Raw genomic sequence first — 12,796 nt, forward strand, 5'->3', positions numbered from 1 at the left:
GTTTGAAAGCTGCTAGATTGGAGCTAAACAAGTCTGTGTTTCTCTCTATAAGTATAACTCTGTAAGTACAACTGTTTCTAACCTCAAGTAAACATCAATTTTTAGCAGTTGTGGTTATAGACCAGTGTTTCCCAAACTTGACAATTTTAAGGCATGAGGACTTCAACTCCCAGAATTCCACAGCCAGCAACGCTGGCTGTGGAATTCTGGGAGTTGAAGTCCTCATGCCTTAAAATTGTCAAGTTTGGGAAACACTGTTATAGACCATAAAAAAGGGAGTCCAGGGCCCACTTCATCCATTCCTGTTGTCAAAGGTTCATGGTTCCTCCTGCCTTGTCTACATCACCAGCAACCGCTGGAACAGGTTCTCCTTCCCCAAAACACCCTGTTACTAATTGATACTATCTTGAAACTAAGAGAAGCATCTGAGCTATCACCCTTTGGGGAAGTAAATATAACATAAAAAGGTGCATTTCATTGAAATAAAGAACAAAATCAATCCTATCAAAGGATTGAGAGTGGATGATCAATTAAGTCCTTTATTTCAGAGAATGGACTAGAAACCGTGTTCCTTCACGTCCTGTAAATTGTGCACTTGGAATCTTCATTTTTTTTTTTTCAAAACAGAAGGATTATAGTTCAGGGATTAAAGCACGTGAATTGGATACAGAGAAAAAAACCCATACTTTCAGCTCTTTGTATTTTTTGCTTGAAAAAAAACAAGCTGGTCATATGAAGAAACCCACTGGTGAGAGAGTTATACATAAACTCTAAGTTAGAAATAAGAGTGGAAGGACACTGAAGGACTGTTAGAAGTACTTGTTCTCCAGCTGGATGGCTCATTTTCTCTGGCAACCCAGCCATCTTGGTCTACATGGCCAATCCTCCCACAGGAAGGACCTGCTCTGAAAGATGATTTAGTATTTGAAATGCTGATGGGTTAAGGCTTTTCCTTCAAGGATTATAGATTATAGATTATTTATTTTACGTTGTATGCCAGGGGTGTCCAAGCTTGGCAATTTTAAGGCTTGTGGACTTCAACTCTAGAATTGGCTGAGGAATTCTAGAGTTGAAGTCCACAAGCCTTAAAATTGCCAGGATTGGATACCCCCTGGCATACAGCGTAAAAGAAATAATCTATAATCCTACATCAAGAATCCAAAAAAGCAATTAATTCTAGCTTTTCACAAACCTCAGATGTGCAATTCTTAGCGATTCAGCTAGGACGAATCTTTGAAGATGGAAAAGGCCATCCTGAAGAGGTCCTGTCCGTTTGTAGTGCAAAAAGGTCCACCAAAGAATTGGCTCAGTGTATTGTGGCTTCAGCTGGGCCAGAGAGCACCGATCTTCCAAAAGCTATCATAAAGCACCATATTTAAGCATGAAATTCCACCCCGGATCTTGTCCCGGTGTTTGTTTTACCATTAGGGTTGAAAAAAATTTTGGCCTCCCAGCCCCGCATCCCTGACCCCGGCATCAGGAATTTTCGCCAGGCACCAGATATGGTTGATTTTTAGAAACAGCAAACCACACCATTTTTAAGAATAAAATTAAACCCCAAATTTCATCCTGGAATCTGTTTTAGAATTTGGTTGAAAAACAAATTGGCCTCCCACCCCACCCGGCCCCAACCTGGACATCAGGAATTTTCTACCCTGGGTCAATTTTTAAAAACAACCACCACCATTTTCAAGCATGAGATTCCACCCCAAATTTCTTCCTGGTGTCTGTTTTAGCATTTGGGTTGAAAACAATTTTCACCTTCCAGCTTCCCGCATCCCTGACCCCAGCATCACAAATTTTCTTCACCAGCAACAGCAACCAGCAGCATTTTTAAATAATAAAATTAAAACCTGAATCTCATCCGATCACCCATTTAAGCATTTGGGTTTCAAAATATGTTGGCCACCTGCCCCCCACCTACATCCCTGCCCCCAGCATCAGAAAAATTCTGGTGTTGCCGGACACCACATATGTTCGATTTTTTAAACAGCCACCAGAACCATTTTTAAGCATGAAATTGCACTCCAGGCTTCTGGTTTTTAGCATTTGGGTTGAATTTTTTTTGTCCTCCCAGCCCCCTGCATCCCCGACTCCAGCATCAGGAATTTTCTTGGCTGGGACCAAATATGTTTGATTTTTAAAAACAGCAAGTAGTACCATTTTCAAGTATGAAATTCCACCCCAGATCTGGTCTCAGCTTCCATTGTAGCATTTGGGCTGAAAAAAAATTGGCCTCCCGACCTCCACGTCCCTGACCCCGGGGGTATGAATTTTCTTCACCAGGGCTAAATATGGTTGATTTTTAAAAAGAGCAACCAGAACCTGTTTTAAGTATCAAATTCAACTCAGAAACTTATCCCGGCATCTGTTGTAGCATTTTGTAGAAAAAAAAATTGGCTTCCCAGCCCCTTTTGTCCCTGACCCCGGCATCCGAAATTTTCTTTGCCAAACACATTATGGTCAATTTTTAAAAAGAGCAACCAGCACCATTTTTCATCATAAAATTAAATACTAAATGTTATCTCGGTGTCCATTTTAGCATTTGAATTTAAAAAGATGTTGGCCTCCTAGCTCCCACGTCCCTGACCCCGGCATCAGGATTTTTCTTTGCAGGGCACCAGATATGGTTGATTTTTAAAAACAGCATCCAACAGCATTTTTAAGCACGAAATTCAGCTCAGAATCTCATCCCGGCATCTGTTTTAGCATTTGGGCTGAAAAAAATTTGGTCCTCCTGCTCCCCCTCCCATCCCTGACTCTGGGATCTGGAATTTTCTTCCCTGAGCACCAGAATGATCAATTTTTGTAAACAACCAGCACCATTTTGAAGCATGAAATTCTACTCCATATCTCATCCCAGCATCCGTTTTAGCATTTGGGTTGAAAAAAAAAATTGCCCTCCCTCCCCCCACTTCCCTGACTCTGGGCCGTGATCCATTACTGGGCTTTGAGCCCTTTGGAACTGGGCTGCAGAAGTGCATGTGTGCATGTGAATGCATCCCCACTCACATGAGCAACAGGTGAGGGTGTGCGTGTACAGTCCATTTGTGTGCGCAGCGGGCACATGTGCCTATTGCTTGTGTGAATGGAGCTGTGCACGCCTGGTTCCCCACCACTTATGCAAAACCATCCCTTCTCCCTGCCTATGTGGGTCCACAAAGCCAGAAAGGTTGAGGAACTCTGGACTAGTACATACATATGGAACTCTGTAGAAACTGAGCTCAATAATATCTATCTTTGAGTACTCCCTTTTATCTCCATCCTATTCAGCTATTTATCTATAAAGCAGTGTTTCTCAAGCTTGGAAACATGAAGATGTGTGGACTTCAACTCTCAGAATTCTGGCTTGGTGACTGGAGAATTCTGAGAAATGAAGTCAAACATCATGCTTCCAAGTTTGAGAAATATTGCTTTTAGTAACTGCAATTCACTCTGTGTAGGTATGTGTGTAGTTGCAAGATATATATACCATATATTCTCTTAGCTGCAACTGACATTGTGTGTATATAAATATAAATAAAAATGAATATTAAATGCAAATTCCATCTTCTCTTTAGTTTGCCTACCAGATTGCTCCCCATTAACATTATCTACTTTAAAGCATCATAGGGGATGGCTTCCATTATAGTGTTACAGCATTCTGACAACTTTTAAATGATTTATTGGTTAAGAATGCTGTAGAAATTTAAAATCTGTATTTAACTACTTAATAGAGTGAATAACAGCTGTGCCTTTTTAAATATATTATGTGAAACAGAACAGGCAATCCTCAACTTATTACCACAATTGGGACTAGAATTTCTCTTCCTAAGCAAGCTAGTTGTTAAGGGAGTCACACACAGTTTTAAAACCTTTTGGCTATGGTTAAGCAAATTACTGCAGTTGTTAAATGGATCATGTGATTGTTAAGCAAATCTGGCTTTCAGTGCCACTGTAACTTTGATCACTAAACAAATGGTTTTAAGTTTTTTCCATTTTTTCTTTTTCTTTTGGTCAAGTTTTTGATACCCCTCCCCGGCCAGCTGGATGGGGGGGTTAGGGGTCACCACAACTTGAGGAACTGTATTAAAGGGTCGCGGCATTAGGAAGGTTGCGAACCACTGCTTTAAAGCTTTGCTTACTTTTTGATCTACATTTGAACTGACTAGTTGAAGGCTGGTCTATCCTATCATCCCTTGCTGGATTTTTATAAAGTTCTTCACTTTGGAACTCTAAACCATTTTTATTCTTTCACTGTAAGGAAGCCAATGGTGAGAAAACTCACTCTCTGATAGTGAAAGCTATTCAATCTGATTTACACCTATATTGGATTTTACTATAAGGATTTTGTTTTTATTAGATTTTTAAAAGCTTGGTCCTATTTTTTTAACTATTGTTGGGAAAATTCCTTTTCTTTTCATTACTTTATATTCTGGGAAATTTTACATCAAGTTTTCTCTGTGGATTTTTGTTATGGTATGTCTTTTTTTTTTTTGTCCTTAAAATCAAGAACTGTTTGTCTTTACAATACGTACAAAAAGAGATAAAGCTCTCTGGGAAGCCTTTGGGGGAAAAATGCTATCTCACAAACTATATTTGAAAATTTAAATAAAAAATTTGATGGGTCAGCAAAGGTTTTGAATCAATTCCAGGATATTACTCAAAGGTAGAGAATAACAGCTGGACCTGATTTGGAGTCTGATGGATTAGAACCTGGATTGGAGCTGCCAATCCTGAAGGTGACAGTGCCTCATCCGAGAACTGCAGGCTGTGTCGAAAAGGCTGAAAGGGCACAAATACAAGAAATTCAGAGATAATGACATTGATGAGGGATGGACTGGACTTCCTTGGTAAAATGAATCGACTTTGGAGGATGGATTTACTATACTTAACCAGACAATAATTGAGAAGAAATGATGCTTACAGGGAGGCTTCCTGAACAATGGGTGCTGCAGAGATATTTACAATAAAGACTTATGACTCTGGGAAATGAGATGTTAAAATCTTAAAAGTTTTATTAAGAACCAAACAAGGATATTTGATCCTGGATGCATTAAAAATAATGATTGCAGTGACCTGTAGTAGATAATAAGAAGCTGTTGTAGACTTCCTACGAGTCAGTTACAATAATAGATTGTTAACATAGGCCTTTGAAGTTTAACTTCACTGTTGGTTTAACCTGCTAACTATTTTTTCTTTACATTTATAATAGATAGATGTATAACAGGTAAAGCTGATTGCAAATAGATATAGATGTTTCTAAATCCTGGATCTGATTTGGAAGGGGAGGAAGTTAATAATTGTTGCAAACAATATAGGGATATGAGTCTTTTTAATCCACATTTTTAATGTTTTTGTCTAATTTTGTTGTATTTTTGTAAAATTTCTTTTCTTTTTTGGGAAGTTTGTATAACTTTTTGAATTAAAAAAAATACATAGCAGCTGAATTTAAAGCCAAATTTTGCTTCCTAAACATCCAAATATATTATATACATGCCCTTTTATTTAATCCTCTCAATATATAAAACATCAACCACCCTTGCTGCTTGCTCTTTAATCAGGTTTCCATATTAAGAGTAATAGTTTTGAGAAAGCCGAGTGGGAAGCGTTAAATGAAAAGTTTACTACCTATATTTTTTCAGTTCATCTAGGTCAGCGGTTCCCAACCTTTTCTATACCCTGCGCCCCTAGAACGCTTCTGATATATTCTTGCACCCCTTACAAATGTTCGACATAACGGCAACAAATTATGCATATACACTGTAATTTTGGAAACTTCTAAACCCACGTTTTCGAATATCGACTCACATCCACAGGGGATGCAAGCACCCCCGGTTGGGAACCCGATTTAGGTATTAGCCAGATTGCAATCAATTAAAACAATTGGAAAAAGTCACTGTCTTCCTTCATGTGTTTCTCCCTTGTTTTAAAATATAATCATTGGAATTTGACCTACACAATTATAATTACAACTTGCATGGAGTTAATAGAATGGGGTAGGAGTCAGTGTCTAAGTTCAGAATAGTTTAAGAGAGTTTAGATATTATTTTCCAACTATAGGAATTGATAGACAAAGACCTGTGGCGTTTTCTCATTGTTATAAACTCAATGGTTCAATTTATTATTTTTCTTAATAACTCTTTTGCTATTAGATAGATAGCAAAATTTGCTACTGAAGCCCCATTACTGGCTCAAATAGGGCTCAGTAATCAAAATATAACACAAGGACCTATTAAACAAATTTCAGGGTGGAGAAATAAAATAGTATTGAGAAATTCTGCTCAGAAAGAACAGAACAATGTTTCCCAGCAATAGCAAAATTGCATTATACCATCTTCCTCTTCTTCCAACAAGCACTCTTGATTTTTGCCTCGGTGTACAGAAATTTGATCCAAGAAATGAGAACAAAATGATTAAAATCTTGCACCTGATGGATATTGAGTGACAATCTCTTAGGATCCTAGTAAGTAGATACGATGCCACTTGTGCTTGTGCAACTGTGCTTCGGTGTCAAATACTCTTGATGAATTCTTGTGATAAGTAAAACAATAATGAAAACACTATTTAAATGTGTACTTTGTTAAAAGTGTAACATGTAGCCGAAGGTGTGTGTGCTTTAAATTTCCAATTTCTAATTCGATTGTATCTTCCCCGTTGCTTTTTTAAATATTCAAATGATGACAAGTTTCCATACTTCATACAACTAGATTTAATAAGTTATTACAGAAAAAAAATAATTCCAAACTACAAAGTTGAAGCAGTTGTAAGCAATAGCAGCGTGGAGCTTCATGTTTAGTCACAGTACTGCAGTTCCATACAAAGCATTAGTCCAAGCCAAAAAAAATAAAAAATAAAAGGTAAAAGCCTTTTAGGGTTACTAGCAAAACCAGTCTAAAGAGAACATGTAATAAAAGATATGGTACACTGAAAATTAGTCAGTTAAAAAAAACAACTACAGAGATCTTAGCTGTGAACACTCATCTCCATTATTTTAGACAGCAAATTACAAATACCTAATACTTTATACCCCAACAGAACAACATCCAGAAACAAACCAGCAAAAAAAGCAGAAATGATTTTCCTGTATTAGCACCCTGAATATCTACTTGTTGCTAAACAATGTTAAATAAATTTAAAATGTGCAGAATAACAAAACAGCTCTTACTCTTCTCCTGTTCAGGAGTAAATCATAGCATGAATATTAGAACAGACTGTATGGTTAAGACAGAAACACTACAACAGTAGAAATTAAGAAAACTTTTTAAGTGGAAAAAAAGGAATGCTGACATTATACAAACTGGTGTAAAAAGCAACTACATAAAAGGCAGGTTTAACAAAAATAGTTTAAAAAACCAATCTGTGACTAATCTTTCACTCGTATCTTGCAAGTAGAGATGTCACAATACTGAAATATTAGCATAGGAGATTTTCTCCTAGTAAAGCACAGTATTTTGTACTACTCTAACAAAGATAATGAAATCTATAATAACTGCATATTTGTAATACATTTTTTTAAAAAACCTGCTTTCCTACTAGGCAAGTGTGTAGGCAGGAGTATAAGCACACACTCACCTCACTCCATTCTTGCAGGAGTTTGAAAAAATTCTCCTTCACTTCTACTGTATTATGCTTTTTCAATTTGTGTTTGTTCCAACCATAGAACCTAGTTAGAGTCTAAATTTTACTATTTGAAATTGCCTATACATTACTTACAAAGAACTCACAAAGGCCAACTCCAGATATTTACAGAAGACATCAAGGGACAGCTTCCCTTCAGCTGAAGTACTCATAAAAACAGATAAAATCCCATGACTGATTTATCTGGAGAAGGTCATTGTATCTTCTGTTTATGTAACACCAGTTTGAGTTGCAGGATCTAAAGCAAGGCTTTTCAAAGTTGGTGTCTTGAAGATGTGGGGACTTCAACTTCCAGAATTCCCCAGCCACGCTAGCTGCACAATTCTGGGAATTGAAGTCCACATATCTTCAAATTGCCAAGTCTGAGAATCACTGATCTAAAGGAAGGGATAACAGTACCCAGCTTCCACACAGAGGTTTTGCTAGTATTGCAGTAAAGGGGTAGGACAGGCAAAGGTGGAGATGAACTACAAAAAATGATGCAATGTTATTTTTATAGCAGCAACAGATGCTGTTCTTACGCTGTAAGAGGCCTAACACAAGAAAGGGAGAAATATACAGGCAGCTTGAAAAAAGTGCTCAGATCAGGTAATAAGGGTTCCTACACATGCATTAGATAGCACTAACTATGAGAAACTTACACTGTATGGTACACTGTAACATTATGTAGATACTATACAAATTTCCTCCATTTGTTCTGAGTTACCATGTAAAGAGGCGCAGGGAAATGCAGCATGAAGGATAGGTTTAATAAATAAATAAAAGCATGGCAGATCACCCAGAAGCCATTTGGGAGAGATTTAAGGGAATAGTTCAAAAACAAAAACGTCCATAAAGAGGATGGATGGTTGAGTACGGAGGAGGTGACTTAGCCAAGCCTTAATGCTGCGTAGTTCCATTTATTTTTCACCCGTGCACCCACTATGCAACAGTACTGGATATGCCCATGGTAATGGTGAGGAAGCAAACTGGTAGGATGCTAAACAGCCAAGATTGTAGACCTGTTATTTCTACGGATTGGAGTGAATTACAACAGCAACAGTGTTTATTAACATTGGTGTTGTACAAATCTAGACAGCGAACTGGTACTGTGACATCCCTATTGTCTTCCTAAATCATTCTGATAAAGGAAAAAGCTTCTAAAAAATATCACATCATTTTCCTGCTTCATTCTGTAATTTTATTGCCCAATTATTCATTACAGTTTTTCAATCATTTCACATATCCAACCATTTTCACACCATTGTAAACCACATCAGCAAGTTAATACATAAAGCTTTGCATTTCAAAAAACTAGACACTTTAGTAACAATATTACAAAGGTTTTTAGCTTCAAAAATAACTGAAAATGAAAAAAATAAACTTTTAAAGAATTAGCATCATAAAATTAATTTATTCCAAGTAAAAATACAAAATAATATTAATGACATTGACCAGATATGAAAGTCTCTTCCAGAAACAACTATATTAATGGTTGAGAAAGCATTCCTTAAAGAAAATCTGAAATAAAAATGAAAAATATGTCAATGTTTAAATTTCTCTTAGCAAAAAATCTTTCTAAAAATAACAATGAAAATCTGTCTCAGTACAAAGGCTACATTACTATTGAAAAAATACCAGCATGAAGAAAAGGTACATATTTGACAGTAGAAAAATGATCTTAGTGAATCACAATGTCTAAAGTTTGCAATGAAAATAAATTTGCAATAAAGATTTATGCCTTTTTTCTTTTCTTTTTTCTTTTTTATACAAACAGTACAAACAGTATTGCACATAACAACAAATATTCGAGGTTAAGTTGCTTTCAAAAAGAAAACCGACTAGTTCAAGTCTCGCATTGAGGGAAGGCCACAAGTGGGCCTGTGGTACCCGGGGGCTCCTTCATCCAGTTGCAGTTCAGAACAATTTGTTTTAAAAAATAACTTCTTTTCTGGAAGGACCCTCTCAGAATAATGGGGTAAGATATTAACAACCGGGGGAAGGGGGGGGCACATTCATTTACAAAACAAAAGGGGAACTTGTTATAATTTAATAAACTAAAAATTATCTTTAAAAAAATACAAACAGAAGAACTCTCACAATTCTGGTCAGTCGTGCATAATCGCTTGATTATAAATATACAAATTAAGGGCAAAACAGGTTTTTCACCTTCTGTTCACAACTTCCAGCACCAAAGCAATTTGTTTTCAAATTTCCTTGCTGTATTCATTTTAATCTCATTGTTTATATAACTTCCAGCATCTCTCCCCCCCCCGTTCTCCTTTCTTTCCAGCTATGTTTGTGTGTGGAAAAGGGACATTTCTTCATAAATGTTTGTTTCACATAATTAGGTAGACTTCGGTAGGATAGCTATGATCTTCAATACAGTTATAAAGCTCTAACTTCATTTTCAAAAAAGCAAATAAGCATGAAAAAAATAAAGTTACCCATCTGTTAAATCATTTCCTCACAGAATTAAATTAATATATATTTTTTTCTGAATAAACTTACTTAGAAAATATTTTCTTTCCTATATTTCAAAATTGAGGTATTGCAAAAGATCATGTCAGTCAGAAAGCATGCCTTTTTTTCTTTAAAAAAGAATAATCTGCCAACTATTGAAAACTGTCTAGTTACAAAAAGTAGTGCATAACAAATCTTGTATAGATGAAAAAAAGAAGGGAAAGGAAAAAGAAAACCCCAAACAAAACAAAATAGATTGCTGGGCTAGATAAAGCAATATCACAAAAATGCCCAGGAGAAATTGCAAAAGGGATACCAAGAAGAATGAAAAATTTTAAACCAGTAAAAAACTATTTTTTTTTTCAACAGAGAAAGATTTTCTCCCCCTCCCCCCCAAGCCAATAATTCCAACTGAACACTAAAAGAAAATGTAGAAAGTTACAACATTAACAAGGCCATCACAACACTCAAAACGGGGACATTTCAACATCTACTATGCAGCGCCATATCCACTCAAGACTGTCCCCAGACCTCCAAAACTAGGGATGGGGTGGGGAAAGAACAAACCCACAGAAAACCCAGAAAAATAATGTACACATTCTCACATTTTCATAAATAGCACACTAATATGTGTTTATGTGTTTGCCTTGTAGCCCCATATTATATGCTAAAAAAATGTCCACTGTTCAGATTAGATCTCAAATATATTCAAGCTTCACAGGATACATCCAGGATTTAAGAAATTAAATATCATACCCAAGGTAATTTTTGTATGCAGACATTTCTTTAGCACCACTTTTCCCAATCCAAATGTGCCCCGTTTATCAGCCACTATTTAAGCTGGTAGTGTACATATGCTATTGTGAGCTCTTTGGTTTTCTGGACATGGGCTGCAGCTACATAAATAGGTGCAAGCATTTATGAGATAGGAACTAAGAGCTCAAAATTTGTTTTGTGAGTGCGCATATGTATTTGTTTCTATGGTTGAACTTTCAAAAGAGTGTGAATGGTAGACATAGAGGCTTAAACAGTTAGTTTGATCACAGTACTAGACATAATCACTTTACTATATAAAATAAATTGCACAATATAGAACAGAGCACCGCAAAGTACTTCGTCTATCATTCACAAATCTGTTTAAGGATATTTCTACATCTATTCTTTTTAAAAAATATCTGTTGTAATATAGGTGATACGGCTATGGGCTGATTTTAATTTCAGAAGCATCTACACAGACTTAGACATGCCTTCCTCCAGTCAGTAACCTGTGTGCGTATGTGTGTGTGTGTTTTAAATTATTTTATTGAGTACTTTGTAGCCTATATAGAATCTTAATTGGTGCACTGTGGGTAGATTTTTGTATTAGATATCTATAAAAAATTTATTGCATGCGTCAACCTGATTAAACATGCAGTCAAAACTATTGACCTTCCTTGGAAGCTTTCTGAATGCTCTACTGATCTTTCAGCAGCCATTACTGTTTTAAATCACATAATTATCTTTTTAAATGATACCCTAGCTTGAATAGAGTAATGTGGTATTAGTAATACCATCTTAATAGCAGCAAAAGCTATTGCAGCATACATTTACATAACACTAAAAGGCCTAAACAAATAGGAAACCCTCAGCAAAATAGAAAAGGGATGGGGAGATGGGAGTGGAGAAAATGTGATCCAGCTTATGAGGTATCATCCTTATCAGTAAAAATAGAGAGCAACTAAAGATTGTTTAGGGTTTTTCCTACTCTGAATGATTGCTGAATATCCACTGTAAATTTTTGCTACATCTGCCACCTACTTGTGAGTGTTACCTTTGGTAAATCATGTGCTAGGGGCAAATCAAAGTTTCTGAAAATAAGTGCATGCTCCAGTTTTAAAATAAAAGTACATAATTTAAAAAAATCTTAATCACATATACACCAACCTAGTGGAGGCTGATGACCATAGCAGTCTACTTATTGTTAGCCGTGACAAGTCTCAGGTCAGAAATTAAGGTACCAAGCAGATGTTTGTGTGAATCAAAGTGCAAAATCAGTACAGTTACACTCTGCTAGGCTTGTATTATACTGGACATAGTGTTCAGTAATGTGACTGTAAATAATCATAATCATCATCATCATTATAATCATAACCATCATCATAATAAAAAGACCCATCTCTTCATTAAAGTCAAGGATGAATGCACAGATTTCCAGAACACAAAAGCCCTGAGGCAGCACTCCTTTCCCCTTCAATCCAGTCGGCTCCAGTACTGCTGGCCTTCGGCCCGGGCCTCAGCTCCAACGGAAGGGCACGTGGCGGGGCCGGTCGCCTCCTTCCTTCACGAGCGGCTTGTGGAACTCTCGTCCAGCCCGAGAATGAATGCTCGCCCAACAGTATTCACAGTAATACTGCAAGCAGGTAACATTGGCACAAAAGAATGGAGCAAATTTTCCACCACAGCGAGTACCCTGGCATTCATCACACATCTGATCATCAAGCACATATGGCTTTACTTCCACCTATAAAAGGAGACAGGTACAGAGTCAAAATAAAGAGCATTTGTGAATGACCCTTGCACGTCAGAATTGACTCTAGTGCAACCTCTCACAAAGTAGACAAGAGCCAGAATTCCCCAGCTTTAAAAGAAAGAGAAACAGTTTTTCAGCTTTAAGACATCACATATATTGAACAGAAGGGGTAATTTTAATTGGTATATCTTGTCATATCATGCTGCTGCAAATTTAAAAAGTTGT

At 36.7% G+C, this 12,796-nt stretch overlaps 1 protein-coding gene across 4 annotated transcripts in view; it reads right to left on the bottom strand.

The window, feature by feature from the left end:
• Positions 1–6,675: 6,675 nt before the first annotated feature.
• LOC120306908 (cytoplasmic polyadenylation element-binding protein 3) overlaps positions 6,676–12,796 on the bottom strand; it is a 57,490-nt gene continuing 51,369 nt past the window's right edge. For all 4 annotated transcript variants that reach the window (XM_039340952.1, XM_039340951.1, XM_039340950.1 and 1 more), the window contains one exon: positions 6,676–12,562. In XM_039340952.1, the coding sequence (XP_039196886.1) occupies positions 12,335–12,562 (228 nt within the window). In that variant the 3' untranslated portion in view covers positions 6,676–12,334. The remainder of the gene's footprint in view (positions 12,563–12,796) is intronic.

Source organism: Crotalus tigris, unplaced genomic scaffold, assembly GCF_016545835.1.
Source record: "Crotalus tigris isolate CLP2741 ecotype Arizona unplaced genomic scaffold, ASM1654583v1 scf7180000017757.759095, whole genome shotgun sequence".
Classification (NCBI taxonomy): Eukaryota; Metazoa; Chordata; class Lepidosauria; order Squamata; family Viperidae; genus Crotalus; species Crotalus tigris.